General features: G+C 38.7%; 1 protein-coding gene across 1 annotated transcript in view; it reads right to left on the reverse strand.

The window, feature by feature from the left end:
* PRKG2 (protein kinase cGMP-dependent 2) overlaps positions 1 to 27,973 on the reverse strand; it is a 125,372-nt gene that overhangs the window by 81,562 nt on the left and 15,837 nt on the right. Inside the window, exon 3 of the mRNA XM_070791654.1 lies at positions 4,789 to 4,955. Within this exon, the coding sequence (XP_070647755.1) occupies positions 4,789 to 4,955 (167 nt within the window). The remainder of the gene's footprint in view (positions 1 to 4,788; positions 4,956 to 27,973) is intronic.

A 27,973-nucleotide genomic window follows, 5' to 3' on the forward strand; every position in this document is an offset into this window, starting at 1 on the left:
AAATATCTTTTTTGCAAAAGATACATCTGATGAAGACCTGTTTTACAAAATACATTAATGCAAAGAACTTTTAAAGTTCTTCAATAAGAAAACAGCCCAATTAAACAGGACAGACTTTACCAGACACTCACCAAAGAAGACATACAGATGGAAAATAAGCCTATGAAAAGATGCTCCACATCACATTTATCAGGGAAAAACAAATTAAAACAATGAGATATCACTCTACCCCTAATAGAATGGCCAAAATTGAGAACACTGACAACACCACGTGTTGGAGAGGACGTGGAGCAATGGGAACTACCATACACTGCTGGTGGGAATGCTAAATGGGACACCCAATTTGGAACAGTTTGGTGGTTTCTTACAAAATTAAACACACTCTCACCGTACAATCCAGCAACTGTGCTCCTTAGTATGTATTCAGAGCTAAAAACCTAGGTCTACACAAAAACCTACACACAGATGTTTACAGCAGCTTTATTCATAATGGTCAAAACCTGGAAATGACCAAAATGTCCTTCAGTAGGTAAATGGATAAATAAACTGTGGGGGGTGTGTGTGTGTGTGAGTGTGTGTGTGTGTTAGCCATTCAGTCGTGTCCAACTCTTTGGGACGCCATGGACTGTAGCCCGCCAGGTGGGACCCCATGGACTGTATGGACTGTAGCCATGGACTGTAGCCCGCCAGGCCGCAGGCTCCTCTGTTCATGGAATTCTCCAGGCAAGAATACTGGACTGGGTTGCCATTTTCCTCTCCAAGGGATCCACCCGACTCAGGGATCGAACCCAGGTCTCCTGAATTGCGGGCAGATTCTTTACCACCTGAACCACCAGGGAAGCCCAAAACTGTGATACATCCAGACAATGAAACCCTATTCAGTGCTAAAAAGAGATGAGATACTAATCCATGAAAAGACAAGGCAGAACCTTAAACACATATTATTAAGTGAAAGAAGTCAATCTGTAAAGGCTAAATAATGCATGATTCCAACTATATAAAATTCGAGAAAAGGGAAAATGAGGGAGAAAATTAAAAGATTAGCGGTCGCCAACAGTTGGGGGAAGATGAATAGGCAGAGCACAGAGGATTTTCAGGACAGTGAAAATACTCTGCATGATATTATAATGATGGCTATATATCATTATACATTTGTCTCAACCTATAGACTGCAGAACACCAAGGATGGACTTCGAATGATTATAATGTGTCAATGTAGGTTCATCTTTGGTTATTAAAAACAATATCTTTCTAGTGAGTGATGTTAATAACAGGAGAGGCTATGGTTATGGGTAGAGGGTATATGGGAAATCTCTGTTCCTTCCTATCAATTATTCTGTAAACCTAAAACTGTTCTAAAATTAAAGTCATAAAAAGAAAGAGCACTTGACAACAATCTTTAGCTAAGCAGAGGCTGGGGGGAAGGAGAGGTAACTTCCTCACAATTCTTCTGCCTAGGTAATTCTCTCCTTTCCTTTCAAATGCAAACAAACCATAGTTAATCAAGTGTTAGTCGCTGGGTCCTGTCCAACTCTTTGTGACACCATGGACTGTATCCCACCAGGCTCCTCTGTCCATGGAATTCTCCAGGCAAGAATACTGGAATGGGTAGTCATTCCCTTCTTCCACAGATCTTCCTGACCTAGGGATTGAACCCTGGTCTCCTGCATTGAAGGCAGATTCTTTACTGTCTGAGCCACCAGGGAAGCTCATTAGCTAATTAAAACCATACGTAATAAGACCTATATTCTTAGAGGAAGAAAATGGCAGGGTTATTTCTCTTTCCCTTGAAGAACTGGTCTTTCCTTCTCCTAATTCACAGCTAAGTACAACAGCTCTGGGTCAGCTCTGTCCACCCATTCATTCAATGCACCTGATCTGAATACCTATGTTGTGCCAGGAGCTAGTCTGGATGCCAGACAGATAGGGCAGACAGAACAGAGAAGATATTTACTCTGTTACAACTTACACTCTAGTAAGAAATAAACTCCATTTTGGCTCCAAATCTTATAAGTTAGCTATGCAATTTAATAATTTCTCATTATAACCAAATTCTATTCCATCAAAACCACTTAGCTGTACCGCTGAGTTGCTATCATGGATCTTTATGCATTTCAAGTGTTTTCCTAATTGGTTATGGCTCATGGGATTTGAACCACACCGAACATGATACAGAATGCCAAAAGTTTAAGCTAAGTATGCTTTTACTAGTTGGTATTCTTGCTATATTTTATAAAGGGGAGATTTTGAATAATGAACTAATTTGCTAAATCAGTTCAATCACACAATCCAACTCTTAGATAACACTGTAATTAATTCAAATATGAAATCACCCAATTTTCATTTCCATGTGTGCTATAGCCCTGACTTCAGTAACTATATCGATATTGACATCTACCTTTTCAACCCCTTCTCTCCCCAAACCTTTCATCAGAGTCACTAGCAAGGAACAAGACAAGCTAACATGAGTTTCTAATCCTTCCTAGCAGGTTTCATAAATATTGGTTGACTTAAGCACCTATATACTCTTGCCTGAGTGTTCTAGTGTTGCTAAAGCAGAAGTGAAATATCCAAGAAAAAAGCTGAAAGAGGGGGAAATTGCTTAGGGTCACCTATTCCTAAAACTTGAAGGCTGGCTAAATTAAGAATACAATTCACTTCTTGGGTAGAATAATTACTTGGGGATGACTATAATTTTAAGTGTGCCTACAAACATGTATACAGCAAATAATACACTAGTAACTATGAAACTGTCAAGTTTAAAGAATCAAAATATAGAAAACAACCTTTTACCACACTACCAATAGAAGAAAATGTGTGAGTGCATGCTAAGTCATTTCAGTCATGTCTGACTCTTTGCGACTCCATGGACTTGTAACACGCCAGCTCCTCTGTACATGGGGATTCTCTCGGCAAGAATACTGAAGTGAGTTGCCATGCCCTCTTCCGGGGATCTTCCTGACCCAGGGATCGAACCCACATATCTTACGTCTCCTGCATTGGCAGGAGGGTTCTTTACCACTAGCACAACCAGGAAATCTGATAGAATAATACATGCATATTAATTTGTTTGGATAGGCAACTTTTGCTCCACACCTAAGGCCTCAAGGAAACAAGAATCATAAAAGCATTGCTCCTCTTTGTTTCTTAGCTTCTGTGATTCTTTTCACCCCTCCTTGCTAAAAACAGATCTGTCTAAACTTGTACCGCTTACCAGAATGTAACCTCCCATAAAAATCATTTCTTTTTTTTAATATAAATTTATTTATTTTAATTGGAGGCTAATTACTTTACAATATTGTATTGGTTTTGCCATATATCATCATGAATCCACCACCAGTGTACACGTGTTCCCCATCCTGAACCCCCCTTCCACTCCCCTCCCCATACCATCCCTCTGGGTCATCCCAGTGTACCAGCCCCGAGCATCCTGTATCATGTATCGAACCTGGACTGGCGATTCATTTCACATATGATATTATACATGTTTCAATGCCATTCTCCCAAATCATCCCACCCTCACCCTCTCCCACAGAGTCCAAAAGACTGATCTATATATCTGTGTCTCTTTTGCTGCCTCGCATACAGGGTTATCGTTACCATCATTCTAGATTCCATATATATGTGTTAGTATACTGTATTGGTGTTTTTCTTTCTGGGAATCAGTTCTAATGAGGTGGATGAAACTGAAGCCTATTATATAGAAATCATGTCTTATTCACATGTCTCCCTCAGAACTCCCAAAACCCAAATATGGCTTTGATCATATTTGACCATAAATAAAAATTTATAAATTTGAAAAAGCATTGTTTAGATGGCCAGGAAGCAAAATAAAAGGCCACAGCACATTCCAGGTTATCAGTCCATCTGGGCAAGCTAGTTAACTTTTTTCCCTAAACTCAAAAAGTTGAGGCAATTCAGAATTTGACAGAGCATTCAATAACGACAAGTCCTGTTCAGATAATTTCTTACTTCTGTATCAAAAAAAAAAAAAATTGTTGAATTCCACTACAAGATTTGATATGCATTTGACATGCATCTGAGAAATAAATCCTTTTCCTTCTAACTATTATGATCTACCTAGCATGGAAGCATGTTCAAGTGATCGGGTATGGAGGAATTTCTTTAAATGGTTCTAAATACACCAGCCTTAATGTTAAGGCATTTCATTTGACTCTATTGTGTGCACCATGTAGGAAGTCCAGCTGTTGGTTAAATGCAACTAAACGATCTTTTGAAATCATTGGGATATAACCAAACTATTTAACAGAGCCACAAAAATAACTGTTTTCTTTTTCATGGTACAATAGTGTAAAAAGTCAGCACAAGCAGTGGCATTCTGAATATTCTAAACACCTTTCTGAAGTTGTTAAGTGTCACTATGATTAATAAGTATGAACTTTCAAATCAGATTGTTAAATTTGCATTCTGTCTCCACCACTAATAAGCTGCGTGGCCTTGGGTAAGTTACTTAACCTTTCTGTGACATAGTCCACATTAGTAACATGAAGATATTAGCACTTGCCTAACAGAATTAGTAAGCTGAAATAAGATCTCTCTATTAAATATTCAGTAGGATGCTGGACATATAGAAAGCATTCTATAAATATTAGTTATTAACATCAGGATGATTCGACCAACAAATATTATTATTTCATGAACTCAATCTGTTATATTTTCTACAAATAGAACAACCAATTTTGCATTTTTATAAGTATGTGCAAAAAAATCATTAAACAATAGGCAAATATTTGTTATATGATAACTGTAAAAATCTGTGAAACCCACCTGCCAGTACAAAGATATGGTTTCCTGGTTCTCCTTGCTTAATAATGTAGCTCCCTTGCTGGTAGTTTCTCCCATACATGCATTCCACCATGTCTTTGATCTGCTGAGGATCCAGTCTCTTCAGAAATTGATTTTTATTAAGGGCATCTGTAATGAGCTTCTTCTCACTGATGTAATGGAAAGGAAATGTTGAGTTACAATTAGTGAAAAACATCTTTATTCTTAATATTACTACCCATGTGTTTACAACTTTAACCAGTCAATCCTAAAGGATTTCAACCCTGAATATTCATTGGAAGGACTGATGCTGAAGCTGAACCACCAATACTTTGGCCACCTGATGTGAAGAGCTGACTCACTGGAAAAGACCCTGATGCTGGGAAAGACTGAAGGCAGGAGGAGAAGGGGGTGACAGAGGATGAGATGGTTGGATGGCATCACCGACTCAATGAACATGAGTTTCAGCCAACCCTAGGAGACAGTAAAGGACAGGGAAGCCTGGTGTGCTGCAGTTCACAGGGCACCAGAGTCAGACACGACTTAGCAACTGAATAACAAAAACAATTCACAACTTTTCCAGCATGGACAAAAAGTCTTTTCTAGCTCCACCAACACTTGACCCTTATAAGTACCATTCATTATGTGGAAATCCTTTGAAAATATTTTTGAATATTTTTCTGTTAATCATGATGAAATCAATTTCATCATCACTTTTAATTGTCATCATCACAAATGTAGCAACCTTCAAGATCTCTAGGTGCAATACTAAGGCACATATGATTTTTAAATGGAAAAGGGGCAGGTCTATTTGATAGATAGAAGGTTATGTAAGAGACTATAACACAGTACGTACCTAATTCCTATGGTGCTAGTCATTTTTATCTTATTTAACCCTCACTACTATTCTGTGAGATAGTGACTATTTCTACTTTTAGAAAAGTAGACTAAAAGCTGGGCGTCCCAGGTGGCACTAGCAGTTAAGAACCTGCCTGTCAAATGCAGGAGACTTAAGAGATGGCAGTTCGATCCCTGGGTTGAGGAGGGCATGGCAATCCATTCCAGTATTCTTGCCTGGAGAATCCCATGGACAGAGGAGCCTGGCCGGCTACAGTCCATAGGGTCGCAGAGTCGGACACGACTGAAGGACTGAGCATGCACACACAGACTAAAAGTTGAAAAGCAACTATTTCCCCCCGCCCCAGGATTTAAATCTAAGTCTATGAGTCTGAAGTCTGTGCTGCTTCCATTCCATCTCTTTCTTATTCTGAGCTGGAGAAGTCGCCTCCCCTGGGACTCATAAGGTTTGATCAGACATAGACGGTGATGGTGATAGTTTGGTTTTGCTTATGTTTTAACCCTTACTTTGCCTAGACTAGACAGAACCTACATTTACAATCTCACAGCATATTTAGTCCCCAAATCAGAGGTCCATTTGTTGATAATCCTAGAACACTTCAGTTTCTTTTGGAAAAGAAGTAGCTCAAAGCAATTACCTAATCATCGTCACCATAAATTTAAAATGTTCTAATTAGCATATTATATTGGTAGTTATCTTAGAATTATGTGCTGGAAGAAAAGTTGCCTTGTGGGCTAAGTCAGAAACTTTACACAATATATTTGCTTTCACTCAAATACAGTGTTTTGTTTTGTTTTGTTTTTTTTAATCAGGGTTTTGTCCTGTATTTTTCATTCAAACTCTCTCCCATCCCTAGCTTTGTGTTTAAAAATTGTGATTTTTTTTCTACACAGCAAGTTCTCAAGGGATTTCTCTGGAAGTCCAGTGGTTAGGATTCAGCACTTTTACTGCCAGGGCCTAAGGTTGAATCCCTGGTTGGGGAACTAAGACCTCACATGCCTAATGGTGCAGCCAAATTGAAAAAAAAAAAGAAAGAAAGAAGGTTCTCCAATCCAAAGTAAAAGTTCATGGAATTAGTACTTTATGATCCTCTTCATCAAGTCATAGGCTCCATGAAGGAAACAAAACACTCTTGTATAGAAATTCCTTCTTCCCTATAGTGACTCCCTCAGCCTCAGAGTCATCCAGACTCTCAGAGTACCTTGAAAACTTCCTTCCTCTTTCATTTAATCTATCACCAAATCTTGTAAGTTCTCTTTACAAAATATCACTGTTATCCATTTTAGTTTCCACTTCCAAGGATGTCACCACATCCAAGAAAAAAATTCTTAGGTCTGGATGATTTTAACAGCTTCCTTTTGGTTTTTCAGCTTCTAATCTCTTACCCGTGTCAGTCGGTTCAGGCACTCGATCGTGTCTGACTCTTTGAGACCCCATGGACTGCAGCACACCAGGCCTCCCTGTGCATCACCAACTCCAGAGCTTAATCAAACTCATGTCCATCGAGTCGGTGATGCCATTCAACCGTCTATCCTCTGTCAGCCCCTTCTCCTCCTGCCTTCAGTCTTTCCCAGCATCAAGGTCTTTTCCAATGACTCAGTTATTCGCATCAGGTGGCCAAAGGATTGGAGTTTCAGCTTCAGCATCAGTATTTCCAATGAATATTCAGGACTTATTTCCTTTTGGATGGACTGGTTTGATCTCCTTGCCATCCAAGGGACTCTCAAGAGTCTTTTCCAACAACCACACTTCAAAAGCATCAAGTTTTCAGCACTCAGCTTTCTTTATGGTCCGACTCTCACATCCATACATAACTACTAGAAAAACTATAGCTTTGACTAGACAGACCTTTATCAGCAAAGTAATGTCTCTGCTTTTTAATATGCTGTCTAGGTTGGTCATAGCTTTTCTTCCAAGGAGCAAGCATCTTTTAATTTCATGGTAATTACTTACCCCTGTAAGTGGTAATTACTTACCCCTGTAGTCCATCCTATACCATACTATCAGATTAATTTTGGTAAAAAACTGGTAAAAAAAAAAAAAAAAAAAAAAACACATCCTATACCACACTATCAAATTTAGTTCAGTCAGTTCAGTTGCTCAGTCGTGTCCGACTCTTTGTGACCCCATGGACTGCAGCATGCCAGGGCTCCCTGTCCATCACCAACTCCCGGAGTTTACTCAAACTCATGTCCATTGAGTCGATGATGCCATCCAACCATCTCAGCCTCTGTTGTCCCCTTCTCCTCCTGCCCTCAATCTTTCCCAGCATCCGGGCTCTTTTCAAATGAGTCAGTTCTTCAATTCAGGTAGCCAAAGGATTGGAGTTTCAGCTTCAGCATCAGTCCTTCCAATGAATATTCAGGACTGATTTCCTTTAGGATGGACTGGTTGGATCTCCTTGCAATTCAAGGGACTTTCAAGAGTCTTCTCGAACATCACAGTTCAAAAGTGTCAATTCTTTGGTGCTCCGCTTTCTTTATAGTCCAACTCTATCAGATTAATTTTGATAAAAAACTGACTTCACTCTGATCTCATTCTTCCTTTATCCACTAAAACCATTAATTCACTCAATTAATATAAAGTGAAAAAAGACTTTTGCAAGATGCTCTTCTTGGGGGAAATCTGTGAACAATATCGTAAAATCTCCAGCTTTCACAAGCCTTTCATGCTAGTGTCATATTCCATCAAGTATTTCCTCAATGCCCATATATCCCAATTTCCCAAAACATGTTCCCAGAAGCACTGTTCCTTTATAAACAAAAATTTGTTGAGTTTAGACAATTTGGGGAATTCACCATGCACACTTTAAAGTTTCAAAGAAATCTTGCAGTAAACAAATCTGTTTAAATCAATGTTTTCCAAACCTCAACGTCTTCTGTATTTCTTTGTTTGGCTTAGCTTCTATTAACATTGCATGGAAGTATTATGAAAAGCCTTTTGCCCATAGAAGAAAATTAACATCCCACAATGTGGTATTCCCACATTTCTCATCATATGCATCCACTCTATACATCCAGTACTTACTCCCTAGAACAAATCCTTTGTTACAGATAGACTGGTAACCTCATGGTCTCCTGTGCCTGCCAGCTTCATCCTCAGACTTGGCACACATTTTCTCCTTGACTTTAGTTTCTTTTCCCCTTGACCTACCAAATATTATACATCTAACAAGAAATCCCTTATGACTGATGCTGCCTGCATACAGTAGCCCACACACCCTTTTATTCTATCCCAAACTCCTATAATACGTGTTTTCATGCCCATTCACCTCAACAAATTTAAAAAGCATTTACTAAAGACATAAAAAGCAATTAAGCATAGTCCATAGCCTCAAAGAGTTTCTAGATTCGTTTAACTTAGTTTAGTACATAAACACATTGTAATATACTTTTAGAAAAGAGTTCTATGAGTTTTTCTCCAAAGTAATTCATAAATTCTTGGACAAGTGAGTCTTGTCTTGAATTATCTGTTTACGAAGCTACATACAATAGTGATTAAGTGTATGACCTTTGCCACTCCTTCTCTAACTATGATATAGGCCAGCCATTATAAGCACAGCTCTCCCTGCTCACATAAAACAAGTATAAAAGCTGATTGAAATATATATTTACAAACCTGCTTGATAGCATTGGAGACCTATCAACACAGCAACAGCTTGATGAAGGATGATCAACAAGAGAACATGAACTTGACATTCACCTCTTCTCTTCCCTCTAACGCATTTACTGATTTGCAAGCAGCACTGAGCAGAGTTTTGGCAGCCTCAAAGAGTTTGGAAGACACAAGTCAGTGTTTAAGACACACCAAGATAGATCCTAGTAAACCTAGGATTACAGATGGGACATCAAAAGAGCTGTAACGTAGAAGTAAAGACTGACCCAAACAGGAATAAAAAAAAACAAAAAACTAACTTTAAAACTACAGATTCTATTTTGGCTAAAATTATTTGTCCTCGCTTAACTGCCTATGGGAAGCAAAGGTAAATCTTTCTGTAAGATGTTCACAAAATCTAGGGCTCAAATTTTCTCTACATTTTTTTCTATATGGAGTGCCTGGCACGACATAAAAAATTACCAGGCATACCAAGAGAAAAGATCAAATGGATGAATATGAGGAGGAAAAAGACAACAGAAACAGATCCACAGTAGATTTAAAAATTGGATGTATCAGGTAAAAACTTTAGTATAACTATGTTTAAGACAATCAAGGACAAAATGGAAAATGTCAACTGAGAAAATGAATCTTTTTATGAATCATATAGAGATTCTAGAATTTAAACATACAATACCTGAAGTCTAGAACTCAATAGATGGGTTTAAAATCTAATAAATCACAGCTGATAAAGATTAGAAAATGAATATGGGCAGGCAGAATATATCCAGATAGAAGACTGGATAGAATCTAGGATAGAGAGAAGAACAATAAAAACAAAAGCAAAATACAGGAGATATATAAGGCATGATAGAGAAGTTGAGCATATATGTAACTGGGCCCCAAAGAAAGGGGAAAAATTAGTCTGAAACAATCTATGAATGCATCATATCTAAGAATTTTCTTAAACCAGTGAAAACGTATCAAGCTATGGACAAGATGCACAACAAATGCCAAATAAAACATATACAGAAAAAAGCATGTTTAGTCCCATTATAGCCAAGTTACTGAAAACCAATACAAAAGAAAAAATGTATAAAGCGGCTGGAGAAAACAGGCGTTATTACCTTCAAATGACCAATAATAGGACTGACTTACTTGCCAACATAAATTACGGAGACCAAAAGACAATGGAATATCTTCAAAGTGCTTCAGAGTGCCTAGTTCAATATCTTTACTCAGTGAAAAGAGCCTTTAAAAATTAAAGGAAAGTGAATACATACTCCAAATACAATTCCATTGGCAACAGACTTAACAGAGAACAAAATGACCCCAGATGTTAGAAGAAAGAAACGATGGGAAAAGTAAAATGTGGGTGACTAAAGGAAGCTCGTCTTCATAAAAGAGTAATAATAATACCTTGCAGAGGGGGCTTCCCTGGTAGTCAAGGGGCTAAGACTCTGTGCTCCCAATGCAGGGGCCTGGGTTGAATTCCTGGTCAGTGAACTGGATTCCACACACTGCAGCTAAGAGTTTGCATGGCACAGATAAAAGATCTCACATGCCACAACTATTCATAAGACCTGGTGCAGCCACATAAATCAAAATAAATATTCAAAAAATACGAATAATACCTTGTAGAGTTTGCAATACATGATAAATGTATGAAAACAAGAGCCAAAACTGCATGATCAGAAAATGGAGCTGATATAAATTTAAGGTCTTGGTATTGATAAAAGTATTCATCTATATTGGAAATTGAATAAATTAAGAATGTATGTTACAATTTGGGTAACTCCGACAAGATTTGTCTAAGAATGTTTAACTAGAAAGCTAACAGAAGAGAAAATGGAATAATAAATATACTTAATTCAAGAAAATGGGAGGTAGAGAAAAAAGAAATCAAAGTGAAACAAATAGTAAGATGCTAAAGTTAAACCCAAACATTTTTATTTACACTAAATATAAATACATTAAATACCTCAATTAAAAGACCAGGTTGTCAGATTGATAAAAAGAAAGAAAGAAAATACCAAGTATATGTTGCTTATAAGAGGTATACCTTAAATATAATGATATAGAAAACTTCAAAATAGAAAGGCAGAAAATGATATACTATGTAAACACCAACTATGGGCATGGGTGTGTTTTAGTCACTCAGTCGTGTCCAACTCTCTGCAACCCTATGGACTGTAGCCCGCCAAAACCCCTGTCCATGGAATTCTCCAGGCAAGAATACTGGAGTAAGTAGCCATTTCCTTCTCCAGGAGATCTTCCTGACCCAAAGATCAAATTCCAGTCATCTGCATTATTGGCAGATTATTTATAGTCTGAGCCACCAGGGAAGCCCAATTATAGGCATACCACAGAGATATCGCAGGTTCAGTTCCAGATAGCCACAATAAAACAAATATTGTAGCAAAGTGAGTCACGTAAATTTTTTGGTTTATCAGAGCATATAAAAGCTATCTTTACACTATATTGTAGACTATTAAGTGTGCAATAGCATTATGTCTAAAAAAAATGTACACACATTAATTAAAAAATACTTTCTTGCGAAAACATACTAACCATCATCTGAGACTTCAGTAACTCACAGTAGTAATATCAAAGATCACTGATCACAGATCATCATAACAAATATAGTAATAAAAGGTTTGAAATACTGTAAGAATTATCAAACTGTGTTGCAAAGATATGAAGTGAGCAAACTGTTGGAAAAATGGGGCACCTATAGACCTGATGGACACAGGCTTGTCACAAATTTTCAATATGTAAAAAATGCAATATCTTAAAGTACAATAAAGTGAATGCACAATAAAACAAGTTCTACCTATGTAAAGAAAATTTTCCTTGATACAGGAAAGTAGGCTTTAATGAAAGATATTATTTCTAGAAATAAAGAGCAATATTTTATATTGATAGCATCGGGAAGGTACATTAAATCTTTATCCATCTAATTAGATATCATCGAATTGACAAAAATAAACTGACAAAATTAAAAGAAGAAATAGACAAACACAACCATTTTGGGAGATTTAATACATCCCTCTAAGTAACTAATAGAATAAGCAGGCAAAAATTAGTTAGAAAATAGAAGATCTAAACACTTGACTATCAAACCTTACTTAATCTCTTGACCTAACTGACATGTTAAAAAGCTGTATTCCAACAAATTCAGAATATACATTCTTTTCAATTACACGTGGAACCTTCATGAGAACTGACCATATGAGGATCATAAAGCAAATCTAACAAATTTCACAAGATTGAATAATACAAGCATATTCTTTGAAAACAATAGAAGCTAAAAATTTAAGCTAGAGATCAGAAACAAAATCAATAAAAAATAATCAGAAAATCCTCAAATGTTTGAGAACTGAGTAATATATTTCTGAACAGCCCGCTGATTAAGAAAGATTAAATCATAAAGAAGTCAGATAAAATTTTGAAATAAATGATAAAAATGTGTTTTTTCAAAACTTGTGGGATTCAGTTTATTCAAAACTAAGAGGAAAACTTACATTATTAAACAGATTACAAAAGAAAACAGATTAAAAATGAGCAACTTAAGTGAAAGTGGTTTAAAGAGCTAGAAAAAGAAAAGCAACTGAGCTTAAAAAAAGGGAAGAGAAATAACAAAAAAAGAAGCAGAAAATAACACAAAAGGAAAAAGTGCAAAGAAGAGAATCAAAACAACTCAAAATACTTTATTTGAAAAGCCTAATAGAATTGATAAATTCATGCAGAATGGGGTGGTGGGGGGGAAAGTTAGGAGGGTAGGGAGAAAGAATAATTGCTAATGTTAGAAATGAGAAAAGAGACATCACCGTAGATATTACAGATATGAAAAATGAGGGGATAGTATAAATAACTATTTTTAAAATTTAGATTAAAAGAAAATTCCCCAGAAAAATACAGTATACCCATACTGAAATTTAAAAGAGAGAGAAAGAAAATCTGATTAGCAATAAATAGATAAAAACTATTCCACAAAGAAAATTCTAGACCTAGGTGACATTATCTTTAAGTTTTCCAGATATTTAAGGAAAAAACATTATTAAGCTTATATAATCTTTTCCAGAAAATAGAAAAAAGAAATTTTTTCCAACTTATTTTTTAATGCAAGAATGGCCTAATAACAAAAACACATATTACTAGAAAAATTAAAGATTAATATCCCTAATAAAGATAGGTACAAAGGTCAAAAACAAACACATCTAGACCAGACTAAAAATCAACATAATTAATCAAATGAAAAGGGTAAAGGAGTAAAATACATAGCAAAATCTTATTGAATGAATAAAAAGTATTTGATAAAATTAAACACCCATATATGTTTTAATTTTTTTTTAAAAAAAGAACTTAGTAAATTAGGAATAGAAGGGAATTTTCTTAATCTGATTTTTTTTAAATCTGTAAAACAAAACAAAAACAGAAAGTATCATATCATTTTCTGGAAATGCTTTCCTTCAGATATTAGAAATGGGACACTTCAATTTCACCCTGAATAAAGAGTCTGAGCAAATTTAATACAAAGAGAATAAAAGAATGAAAAAGGAAAAAAGTGTATCAAAGATACAAACACAGGAAAAGAAGTAATAAAACTGCCATTCTCTCCAAAAAACATAGTTATATAAATGGAAAACTCAAAAGAATATACAGGTAAAACCATCAAAATTAATAACTGATTTTAAGAATCTTGCTGGATTCAAGGTCAATAAGCAAATTCAGTTGTATTTCTATATCCCAGAAGCAAAGTAAAAATGCAAATTTTTAAATGACATCATTTTTAAAAGATCAAAAATATCAACCAAATAAGATTATATATAACAAAATGTGTAAGCCTTATAGAAAGTACAAAATAAGAGAAATGAAAGAATATCTCAATAAATGGAGGCCTATTAGCAGATCATGAATGAGAAGACAATTTTTTTAATGATGTCAATTGTATTCAAATTGATCAGGTTCAATGAAATCGTAATAACATCTTAAAAAAATTTTTTATGAAAATTGACAAGCAATTTATAAAATTCTTAGTCATAAGAAAACCCAAGAAGAGCCATCACAACACTGAAGAACAATAACAAAACTAAAAGACTTAAAGTAATGGATATCGAGAATTATTATTAATCAAAATAATTGAGAGACTATACTCATGGCACAAAGATGGACAAAAAGACATTTGGACCTGCACAGAGAGACCAAAAAGCCGTCCAAACACACAGAGATACTTGATTTATGACAACAGCTGTACTACAAAGCTACAGGGGGAAGCAGATAACAACGGAGAATACATAAATTAAAAAGCGCTCACCCTTGTTAAGTATCAAGAAAAAGCAAGTCAAAGCCACAATGAGACAGCACAACATAAACATACCATAAACACAGCCAAATGAGAAAGACTGACAGTGCTAAATGCCAGTGATAATGGAGAGTAACAGCGCTCATACAATGCTGGTAGGGGTGTATATTTGTTCAACCATTTTGGAAAACTACTCACAGTATTTGGCAATCTATATTAAATGTGAACTTAGCTAAAATGTACCACCCAGCAATTCCACTCCTAAGCATTTTCGTTGTTGTTTAGTTGTTATATCGTGTCTGACTCTTTGCCACCCTATGAATTGATTATAGCCCACCAGGCTCCTCTGTTCATGGGATTTCCCAGGCAAGAATAGTGGCGTGGGTTGCCATTTTCTTCTCCAGGGAATCTTCTTGACCCAGGAATCAAACCCACGTCTCCTGCTTGGCAGGTGGATTCTTTACTATTAAGTCACCTGGGAAGCCCACTCCTAGGTATACACCCATCATAAATCATATATAAATAAAAAGATATGTGCAAAACTGCTCATGGAAGCATCATTTAAATTTGCGAAACACCAGAATCAACCAAATGTCTATCAATAAGTTGAACTGATAAACGATGGCACAGTCATGCAACAAGCACTATAGAGCAATGATAATAGTGAACCATTGCTACACACAACATCATAAATGACTCTCAGTATATAAACTAAAGAAGTCAGACTCCTAGAGTCCATACTCTATAATTCCATTAACATAAAGTTAAAAAATAGGCAGAGTAATCTTTGATAATACGAGTGCTACCTTTGAAATGGGCTTCCCAGGTGGTGGTAGGGGTAAAGAATCTGCCTGCCAGTGCAGGAGATGTAAGAGACGCAGGTTCGATCCCTGGGCCAGGAAGATCCCCTGGAGGAGGGCATGGCAACCCACTCCAGTATTCTTGCCTGGAGAATCCCATGGCTAGAGGAGCCTGGAGGGCTACAATCTACAAGGTCACAAAGAGCGGGGCATGACACATACACATTTGAAATAGATAATGTTTAGGGATTGCAAGGGAGCAGAGGGGCTTCTGAGGTACTGGTAAGGAAGATTCTATTTCCTGATCTGTTTGGAGGTTACATGGGTGTGTTCATTTTACGATTTGAGCACATCAGTTAAAAATTCATTTAAAAGCTAAAATGCGTATATGGCTTTGGAGGCAGAAGATCCTAGGTTCAAATTCCAGCTCTGCCACTTCCTAGCTGCGTGACCTTGGTCAAGTCACTTAAACTTTCTGAACCTCAGATTTCTCCCCTGTAAACAGAGCTGAGTAATCATAACCTATGTCATACAGATGCTATGCACATTAACTAAGATAAGATGCCAATATATTCCTAATAAATGGCAGTAACACTCGTAGTTGGCAATAGTAGTAATCATAGCATGCTTTTGTGTGGGGAAGAGTGGGATGGGAAAAGTTCTGGAAACCACAAAGAAGCGCTGCAAAGACCCTATGCTCAGTTCAAAGTTCCTCCAATAGGGCTGGATCTCGAATTGATGCCCACCAGTGGCAGGTCCACTGGTAATCCTTTTGTAATCCTTTTATACCCCCAACTTATATAATCAACATTCTTTGAAGCAATAAATTCCTGTCCTCTAGGTTGCTTCAGGAAGTTTAATTTGTCAAAGTCCACTGACAGTTCTTGTTAAGCCAGGCTCTCCATCTTCCTTCACCGGTCCTGTTTACTACAGCCCTGTGTTCTCACTGTTTGTTTTTGTCAGGTCATAGAATGTGTCTTGCAAACTTCTTTGCACAAAGCTCAGTGCCCAGCAGGGACCAGGGGCCTCCACCTACTTTCTTATCTGTCAAGTATTTCTTGTGAGCACAAAGGCCAAGGCAAATTTACTTGTGTGGCATTTCATAGCTTACTCGTATATACAAATAGAAAGCATATGATAAGGCATATTTGTCGAGGGCCCAAGATCTAAAGCTGTAATACCAGGGCTTGATTCCTAATTCTGTCCCTTATGAGTTGGGGAACCCTAGGCAAGTCACTTAATCTCAAGTTTTCTCAGCTGTAAAATGACAATAAACACAGTCCACAGGTCACAGGATTTGTATGAGAATTAAGTTAGTTAACCATACAGAGCACTAATGATATGGCCTGGCACATAAAATATATCACAGAAGCGATAGTGGTACTATTATAAGTCAGCAAGTTACCAGCAACTTAAAAATCTCTGAGTTAACACAGCTCTAAAAGTACTATACTTGAGATCCACTGCTATTTATTAAAGGAGACTCTTCATGATGTGAATAAAACTTCTGACAGTCCAGATCCCTCGGCTGTTCAGCCTCCCTATGCTCAGGGTACCCCAGGCTCACAGATCTCCAGATGTGCCAGGCTACTTTGTCCCCCAGCCATCCAATCCTCCTCAAAACCCAGGTCAACACCAGCTCTTCCATGCAGGTTTCCTTGATCCCACAAAGCAAATGGTGCTCCTTCTCTCCTTCATACACCCATCTGTTAGGACATCAATCATGCAAGACTGCAATATATTTAATTTCCCCAAAGAGACTGTGATCTTCAAGGGTGTGACTACCCTTTCCTCATCCTCTACCTAAAATCCAGAATGGCATCTGGCACAACGTAGGGACTCAACAGAACTAACACTAAAGCACATTTAATTTCCAGCTCACAAAATCTGGGTACAGAGAAGAGTGGAAATGGGAAATGCCAGTCACCCACAAAACAGGCACAGAAAATAAGCAAGATAAGGCTTCTCTGGTGGCTCAGATGGTAAAGAATCTGCCTACAATGCAGGAGACCTGGGTTCGATCCCTGGGTTGGGAAGATCCTCCAGAGGAGGACATGGCAACCCATTCCAGTATTCCTGCCTGGAGAATCCCCATGGACAGAGGAGCCTGGTGGGCTACAGTCCATGGGGTCACAAAGAGTCGGACACGACTGAGAGACTAACATTTTCACTTTTCACTTTCAAAACTTTTTGAGTAATAAACCAACAAGAAATAATAGCTAACAAATGCACACGTTTATAATTTGAGAAGCTAGCATGAAAAGATGAGGTCATTCCATGGGTAATCAGAAAATGAGCATGACTTCCTCCTGTCAACCCTCTTACTCTATATGGCCCATGTAATTAAGTATAGTTGTAATTTAATCATGTTTACTGTTACTTCATGCTTACAACATTTCTCTCTCCCTTTCTTAAATGTGTGCAGATGATCCAGTTCCTGGGAGCATCCAAGAATAGAGTTGAACAATGAAATGTTGAAAACAACCACAGCTTCTAAGGCTGTTAATCTGACACACACAATGATGGGCATTATCATCATTGTGCTGCGTGGTAATTAGGTAGAAATAGTAAATAGTTCTCTTAGACGTCAGTAATGAGCATTGCTCTTAAAGTGTCAAATTAAATATTTCTGGGGTCAGCTGCAGGAAGGCCTGTTCCTATAACAAAATGGTTCTCAATTGTCACTGCACATTAGAATCACCAAGGGACCGTCTATAAATCCTGTACCCAGGGTCCTCACCTCAAACGGATTTAATCAGATTCCTTCGGGGTTGCACCAGGACATCAGTATTTTTTACTACTCCCCTGGTGATTACAATGTGCATTTGCACTTAAGAATTACAGCTGTAAACAAGAAAACACAAGGGAGTCAGAAGCTGCTTTTTTCCCTCTATTTTCCCACAGTGCTGGGAACAAGCCTCCATTGAAGGCTCAACAAGCAATCAATCAGTTACTATTCAGAAATTAGCAGCTGATTAATTAATAATCAATTGATGTTCATTTTTCACAAGACTTTGCTACATATGATTGTCCTTTACAAGATAACCAATAAATACAGGAAAGTGACAATCATTACTCTTATTCCTTCTTCCCAGCATCCTATATGGAATCTGAAACAGCCTGGCACTTAGGGACATGCTGTCAAATCAGCCTCAGGCATTAATTTTTTTCAACTACGGTAAAATACACAACACAAACTGTACCATCTCAACTATTTTTAAGTGCACAGCTCAGTGGCATTAAATGCATTCCCAATATTTTGCAACTGTTGCCACTGTCCATCTCTAGAACTTTTCTCATCTTCCCAAACTAAAACTCTGTACCCATTAAACAATAACTAAAACTCTGTACCCATTAAACAATAACTTAAACAATAACTCCTCCCAGCCCCTGGAAACCCATTCTACTTTATGTATCTAGGAATCCGACTCTCTAGGTACCTAAAATAAAGTGGAATAATAATATTTATTATTTTGAGGCTGACTTATTTCACTTAGCATAATGACTTCAAGGTTCATTCATATTGTAGTATGAAAAGGAAGGCTGAATAATAATAATAACAACTCTCTTAAGGCTGAATAATAACTCATCGTATGCATACACTCCATTCTGTTTATCTATTCATCCATCAATGGGCGTTTGGATCATGTGAATATGCTGCTATGAATATGCATGTATAAGACTCTGGGCTTTTTATATATGGCTTTACATATCCAGCATGGCCAACATTCTATGCGAGAGAATCTCACACCAGAGATGGCAAAGGAGCTGGTATGGTATGCAGAACTCCAAGATGGCCCCATGATCTCTATCCATCTGGTGTAATACTCTTATGTAATCCACTCCCCTTGAGTGGAGAGGGAATCTGGGACTTGCTCCTTACCAACAGAATATGGCAACTGTGATGGTAGGGTTGGCCAGTGTATGTTATATAAGACTTCATCTTTTTAGCCAACAGTAATAAGAGATTCTCCAGGTGGCCCGAAGTAGTTAGTGGCCTTGTTGGGAGATGGCCACTGTGTAGGACATATGTGAGCAGGAACTGTGGGCAGATCTCATACCAGGAATTGAGAGCAGACCCTGGCTGACAGCCAGCAAGAAAATGGGCACCTCAGTCCTACCACCACAAGGCACTGAATTCTGTCAGCAATCACTGGAGCTTAGAGAAGGACATCCTCCTTTTAGAGAAAGCTCTAAAAAAGGAGCACAGCTGGTGGATACCTTAACTGCAGCCTTGTGAAACTCTGAGCAGATGACCTCATAGCCTTGACTCCTGACCCACAGAAATGCTAAGATAACAAATATGCATTGCTTTAAGCTGCTAAATCTGTGATAACTTGTTATCCAACAATAGAAAACGAACCCACTGGAGTTTCTCTGAGTTTCTAGTTCCAAGAAATATCAAATAGTATCTTTCCCTGCTCACTTTTTACTTCTCTTTTCCTCACCTCATCTGGAGACAAGGGACTAGAAACTACTGATCTTTTCCTCCATATTTCTCAGAGCTTGATAAAAACTGGTGCCTGAAATTTACTAATTACAATAAATGTGTCATGACAAATACTCCTCGAAGAGTTCAAAGGAAATCAGGAGTTCCTGATCATTCACACTTTAATATGAATTACATATAAATTATCTCCTGGCTATTCCTGACCATAGATCTTGAAAAACAAAAACAAAAATACTCTGTCAAGCAAGACTATGCTGAAAAATCTACAACTCAGCAATGCTTCTAAGGAAAGTTGGCATGGAGGGGAACAGACAAATTATCTTAAAATAAGACTTCAAAAAAGAAAAAGGTTTAGTTAAAAGATAACTACATGTATCTTTCACGTAGAAGGTATTTCCAGAGTCTAAAAACTTTTCCTTGGCTTTAGATTTTTTTCCCCCTTTTTGGGAATTCAACTGCAGTTTAAAATGCTAGAAAAAGTCAGCGATAGGAGCTAAGCTGCTCAGACTTTGCAGCTCTGGAAACTGACTGCACTGGCAGAAGTCAGTGATGATGCCTCACTCTGATTGGACAGACTAGGAGAAAAGGCCACTGTCTTCTCATTCACGCAATTTCTGCCACACTCTCGCCTGGCACTCTAGCAAGGAAATGGGCAGTGTCTGGAATGGCATGAAATGTGTGTGAAGGAAAAAATGGGTCAGGAAAGAGTAACTCATTTCAGAAAACACTTAAAAGCCATAAGTGGCTCTGCCCAGTCCCCCAGGACAGTCATTCAAAACCAACCCTCCTATCTATTTACAATAGCCAGGTCATGGAAGCAACCCAAATGTCCACTAACAGAGGAATGGATAAAGAAGGTGTGGTATATATACCATGGAATATTACTCAGCCATCAAAAAGAATGAAATAATGCCATTTGCAGCAACATGGACGGACCTAGAGACGATCATACTAAGTCAGACAGAGAAAGACAAACATCAAATTATATCACTTATATGTGAAATCTAATCATACAAATGAACTTACAAAACCAAAATCGAGTCACAGATACAGAAAACAAACATGGTTACCAGGGGGAAAGGTGGTGGGGAAGGAGAGAGAAATTGGGAGATTGGGACTGACATATACCTACTACTAGACATAAAAGGATACGAATAAGGACCTGCTGTATAGCACAGGAACTCTGCTTAATACTCTGCAATGACTATGGTCTTCCCTGGTGGCTCAAACAGTAAAGACTCCATCTGCAATGCAGGAGACCTGGGTTTGATGCCTGGGTCAGGAAGATCCCCTAGAGAGAGAAATGGTTACCCACTCCAGTGTTCTTGCCTGGAGAGCTCCATGGACAGAGGAGTCTGCCAGGTTACAGTCCATGGAGTTGCAGAATAAGACACGACTGTGCAACTAACACTTTTACTTTCACTTTTTCAATGATTTATATGGGAAACGAATCTAAAAAAGAGTGGATATATGTATAGGTGATTCACTTTGCTGTACAGCAGAAACTAACACATTTTAAATCAACTATATACCAATAAAAATTTAAAAAAAAAAAAAAAACAAAGCCAGCCCTGCTATATTCACCTGGAGTAACTTATTTAGAGGCAAGCAGATCCACAAACTGCTATAAATATCCTATAAATTTAAAAGAGTGCAGGCAAAATATAATGAGTGCAGGTTTCAGAGTTGTTCTGATTACGCGGCAGCTGTCTTGGCATCTAGGCAACGGTTACCCATCTTCAGGAACTACTGAAAACCAACATGGGCTGGGTACTTATGCTCGGTAAGCCTCATACAATAACACTCACCCAGCAGGCTTGCCTGGCCTATATTAGGTACTAGAAATTGGTACTTATGGCCACTGAAACTAGTCTAATGCTGATAGTGGAAGAAAATTAGGAGCAAACAAAATAAACATGTAAGTGAGAGAAATGAGGGAGAGAATACAAAAAGAACTAAGAAAGAAAAGAACAAAATTAAAGAATTCAATACTCAGTAAACATTTGTTGAACTGAATGTGTCCATCTGAAGACGTAAAGGGAATTATCCAAGGATATTGGGTCAAAAATGGCTGTGGGTTTTGCATAATATAAAAATATCATAGAACATGCTATAACTCAGGAATGTCAAATGCCAGGCGAGGGCAAGGGGGCTCCGAGTTAGCTCAGTACTTACAAAAAGCGCTTAGATTTTTTATTCTTCACAATGATTAGTCCTCAAGTCCTGAATGTTTCCTGAGGCTTAATTAAACATTTTTTCTAACATCTAGCGACTGATAGACTGGGAGATGTGAGGATAAAGCGAGAAGGAACAGAGAGAGACTATAAACCAAGCTGAAGGTAATTTGAGAGGTTGACAGGGGACTCAGTGGGGTGCAGGGGGAGAAGAGCCCATGCCCTTTGGCTTCTAGAGAGAAGGAAGAAAAGGCAGGGCAGGAAGTGACAGGGGCTGGGTGCTGAAGTTGAAAAGCACTGCCCATCCCCTCCCCCACCACTGCCCAACCCCAAGGGGAACCATTCACTTTGCAGGCTGCACAGAGTGCAGAGAACACACCTTTCCCCACCAGGCAGACTCGCACTGGCAACTTGGTTCAGCAGATGACCTTGAGCAAGCTGTTGAATGCCTCTGACCTTTCATTTCACCTTTGGTCTAAGGTTAAAGTTAGCACCTACCTCCAGTCTCCATGAGATAATGAACATTAAACTACAGACCTCTAGCAGTTAGCCAAACACTTGGTCTTCTCACCCCATTCCTGAGTAGCCAGCTCTGACCTGGATGTCTAAATGCAGGTTATTGCTATTAAACATAACCTTCTGATTTCAAGCACTCTGACAACTTTTAGCAGACACAGAATCCAGATCGCTTCACCCACAGCTTCACAGCCATGATATCGCCTCATAACTGGACCTTTCTCTCTTTCCTTCCCTTGTATTTACTGAGAGCTTCATTTTTTTTTTTTTTTTTTGGCTTGTCTGAAGACATAGGTTAAGACAACAGTCACAAGCATATGCATGAATGTTGTTAACTGTCCAACTAATAATTAAGAGTCTGTACATACACTCTTAAAAATCCGCAATAATCTATGTAAAATGTAAATAAAGACCCTCTCAAAACAGCAACATCTAAGTCACTACCTCCTGGAAGAAAAAAAGGTTTGTTTCCCTTCCACATTCAGCAAAAATTTCCTCCACTGCAAACTGATAACAGGGCATCATTTTCTCGAAGCACAGTTTTTAGGAAGAAATAACAATAGCAGGGAGCTGTTTGCAACCATACCAAAAAAAATTAAAAATGTATCTATTTGGTGGCTCAGAGGGTAGGTAAAGCATCTGCCTGCAATGAGAGAGACCCGGGTTCGATCCCTGGGTCAGGAAGATCACCTGGAGAAGGAAATGGCAACCCACTCCAGTATTCTTGCCTAGAGAATCCCATGGACGGAGGAGCCTGGTGGGCTACAGTCTATGGGGTCACAAAGAGTCAGACACGACTGAGCAACTTCACTTTATTTCTTTCTAACTATATATCTAATTTTTTATAAGGCCAACCAACTAAAATATAAAGAACCCTCTCTAATTTTCATTTTGGTATATTTGTTACAATGGACTTTTTTTTTTTTTTTTTTTTGGAGTATACTTGACTTGAATACCAGACCACCTACCCTGCCTCTTGGAAACCTATATGCAGGTCAGGAAGCAACAGTTAGAACTGGACATGAAACAACAGACTGGTTCCAAATAGGAAAAGGAGTATGTCAAGGCTGTATATTGTCACCCTGCTTATTTAACTTATATGCAGAGTACATTATGAGAAACGCAGGGCTGGAATCAAGATTGCCAGGAGAAATATCAATAACGTCAGATACGCAGATGACACCACCCTTATGGCAGAAAGTGAAGAAGAACTAAAGAGCCTCTTGATGAAAGTGAAAGAGGAGAGTAAAAAAGTTGGCTTAAAGCTCAACATTCAGAAAACGAAGATCGTGACATCTGGTCCCATTACTTCATGGGAAATAGATGGGGAAACATTGGAAATAACGTCAGACTTTATTTTGGGGGGCTCCAAAATCACTGCAGATGGTGACTGCAGCCATGAAATTAAAAGATGCTTACTCCTTGGAAGGAAAGTTATGACCAACCTAGACAGCATATTAAAAAGCAGAGATTACTTTGCCCACAAAGGTCTGTCTAGTCAAGGCTATGGTTTTTCCAGTAGTCACGTATGGATGTGAGAGTTGGACTATAAAGAAAGCTGAGCACCAAAGAATTAATGCTTTTGAACTGTGGTGTTGGAAAAGACTCTTGAGAGTCCCTTGGACTGCAAGGAGATCCAACCAGTTCATCCTAAAGATGAGTCTTGGGTGTTCATTGGAAGGACTGATGTTCAAGCTGAAACTCCAATACTTTGGCCACCTGATGCAAAGAGCTGACTTATTTGAAAAGACCCTGATGCTTGGAAAGATTATGGGCAGGAGGAGAAGGGGAGGACAGAGGATGAGATGGTTGGATGGCATCACCGACTCAATGGACATGTGTTTGGGTAAACTCTGGGAGTTGGTGATGGACAGGGAGGCCTGGCATGCTGCAGTTCATGGGGTCGCAAAGAATGAGACATGACTGAGTGACTGAACTGAACTGAACTGAACTGATACAGCAAAAGTGATTCAGCATGTGTGTATATATATACATATATAATATATAAATATGTATATAAAATGTTCTTTTTCAGATTCTTTTCCAGTTGAGGTTATTACGAGATATTGAAGATAGTTCTGTGACACACAATCTTTGCTCTCAACAGACTTTTTTTTTTTTAATATTTATATATTTGGCTGCATCAGGTCTTAGCTGCAGCATATGGGACCTAGTTCCCTGACCAGGGATCAAACCTGGGCCTCCTGCATTGGGAGCACAGAGTCTTAGCCACTAGATCACCAAGGAAGTTCCTCGAATAGATAGCACATTTCTTGGTTTTGAATCCCACTTCCAATAGTAAAAGCTGTGTAACCTCAGGCAGTTATTTAATTTTGTATGCCTCAGTTTCCTCATATATAAAATGGTATATAATAATCATATCTATTATGATTGTCATAATACTAATATACATCTCATATGTTTGCTTTGAGGATTAAATAATTCCATGTTTGTGAAGCACTCAGAGTGGTGTCTGGCATATCATTAGTGATATATGCTGCTGCTGCTGCTGCTGCTGCTGCTGCTGCTAAGTCGCTTCAGTCGTGTCCAACTGTGCGACCCCATAGACAGCAGCCCACTAGGCTCCTCTGTCCCTTCATTCCATGGAAATACTTTTGCTCAGTAGAAGAGCCGCATTTTTAGAAGGCAGATTGAAATGTTCAGCACTGCTTTAGAAACGAAGAACAAATGATAACAAACATACTCTTCCTTGCTGTTTTTCCATATCTTGTTTAAAAGGGTGACTCTCGAGCATGTCCCACTTTTACCTATTCTGCTCCTGGGGTGGGAGTGACAAATGAGACTAATTGTCCTTCCGAACACTAGAGTCAACATGTGAAGTCAAACAGCAAGTCTTTGTTTTATCTTTCCTTTCCAAAGAACAATAGTTTCAAATGATAGTCTAAGTGTTCTTAGTGAAAGGCTGTCATACCAGCAACTTGCCAGATGTCTCTGATTAATCTGCCCGTGTTCCACCAGACATTCTGCATGAGCTTGTAATTTTGTTCTGCCAGTGCTGAAGTTTGCTAAACAACATCTACAGAGACAGAAAATTTAATTGCAGTAAAAGGTCTGACCTCTGGAGACACGGTTGTCTTGGTGTTCGAGGCAGGTCAAACATGGACAGAAATGTGATCTGAGCTCTTTCTTGCCCACCTTTGCCCTTGATATTCAGTTCGCAGCCTTGAGAAGCACTGTGCTCATTTTGGAACCCATTCGTGCCCCTCCAGATATATCACAGTCTGTATCACCAGATCAAAACCATTCTCTGTGTCCTTTTCACACAGGCCTGAACTCTGAGGATCCAGCACCTGGTGAATATTAATGAAACGGATAAGCGCCACTCAACTCTGCTTAGAAGAAGCCAGGAAGCACCATTTTTCTTCCTACCAGTGAATAGGGCGTATCAAAATAGAGCAGACTGGTGCCCAAACTAACTTGACTGGAGGTCTTTAATCTTTGTCGGTTGCTTTAAGAACACTTGTGTAAGCAGACAGGGTCGGGGACCCCCAGGAGAAGCGAACCAGCTATCACTTTGTTGACATAAGAGAAGCCATTTTAAGCCTTAAACCATTTTGTGATCTAAGCCTGGTCCCAATCCTTGCTCTCCATCAGGCCAGAATATAACTTAATCATATCAGAGACAATAAATCAGTTGTAAAGATTCCCAGGTTCTATTTCAAAACTAAAGATCAGACTGAAACACATTCTTGAACTATTTTGCAGGATCCAAAACTCCCTTGAGTCTCAACCACCAGACTAAGTGGAACCTAAGGAATGATGATGTGGACCTTTGCTGACCTTTGTTGATTTTAATCATGTATAGCCAGGACTCTCTCAGTCTTTGCTCCAACTCTGTGCTGAATTTGCCTCTGCTCCAGGCCCTCCATGAATAGGCATACACTGCTCAAGACTGTCGGAGAAGGCAATGGCAACCCACTCCAGTACTCTTGCCTGGAAAATCCCATGGGAAGAGGAGCCTGGTAGGCTGCAGTCCATGGGGTCGCGCAGAGTTGGATACGACTGAAGTGACTTAGCAGCAGCAGCAGCAGCTGAAGTCTGTTCATAAATAAGCACACACTCTTGGCTTAAAACTTGCCCAGTTTTACTGTTAGGGACCTACTGCTTTGAGAAATATCCCCAGTGTTCTCTTTACCTCTGCAAGGAATAAATCCTTCCTTCTCCACTCTTTGGCTTGGTAGTGTCTTTGAGCTTGACATCCACCAAGAGGAAAATCCAGTTTTCAATTAACACCAGGCTTTTGGAGAGAAAAAAACTGATTTCAGAGTCAAGAATCTTGGGTTCTAATCTCAGCTCTGACATTTACCATGGCCTATTCTGCAACTCCTCTGCACCTGTTTCCTCACTTCTCCAGTAGGAGAGAAGCATGAAACAACCTCTAAGGTTCTTCCAGCTCTAAATCTTCTATAGTTATCATAATAAATTTAAATCAGACTTCAGAGTATTTGATATACTGTAATGCTCTGACTCATCATGATTTATGATAGTTCAGTAAGGCTGAGGACCTATAAAATGGGCTACGTGCCCACACGGCTGTGTGCTTCTGATGATCTCAAATGGTCAGTGGGCACACAGCCGCATCCCTATGAAAGACTGTGATCAATTGCAGATTTATGCAGTTGAAGATGACATTGTATCCACCCCAATTCAACCAGCTCATTCTCATTTTCTATGACTCTGTCATGATACTGAACACAGGTCTTATCTTGTCTATAAAGTTCTCCCAAACATCACTAGGTCATTATTCCAATCTCAGGAGATAGCGGTTACAGTTGAAACCACATCAGCCAGAACTGCAGTATCCAATACAGTGGTCATTAGACCCATGTGGCTATCTAATCTTAAAATAAGTTGAAACTAAAAATTCAGTTCCTCAGGGCACTCGCCACATGTCTAGGGCTCAACAGCCACATACATACTATTGGCTACTGTATCAGGCAACACAGGTTATAGGATGTTTCCATCATTGCAGAAAATTCTCTGGGACAGCACTGGGTTATTCTAGAACCTGATCTTAAAAAGTAGCCCTTTGAATTTTGCAAAAGACAAATTTCAAGAGTTCTCCAATGCCACTAGAGCATATAAGTTCCTCCAAATACAGCAGGGAGGTGTAACTATACCATGTAAGCTACCCCTTCAGGTCCTACAAGTACACAGAGATGGCATGATCTGCACAGAGATGGCATGAGTGGGCTGCCTGGCAATCGCTTAGGTTCACTTGCCATTTATTTGAGCCCAGGGGCCTCAGCAAACTCACAGACTGCAGTGACATGGGTTTGAGAGTCTCTCATGAATTCCTGAATCCGAACCTTCAAGTTCCACATGTGTCATTTCCCTCAGATGTTGTTCTCTGGTTTCTCTCAGTACTACCTGTCTCCCTCATGCTGTTGATTGCAGGAGAGCTCGGAGTCTCCCCTCACTTTCTTGCTCACTGTTAAGTACTCATCAGAGACCACCTTTTTGTCAAAA

Source organism: Bos indicus, chromosome 6 (genome assembly GCF_029378745.1).
Source record: "Bos indicus isolate NIAB-ARS_2022 breed Sahiwal x Tharparkar chromosome 6, NIAB-ARS_B.indTharparkar_mat_pri_1.0, whole genome shotgun sequence".
Lineage (NCBI taxonomy): Eukaryota > Metazoa > Chordata > Mammalia > Artiodactyla > Bovidae > Bos > Bos indicus.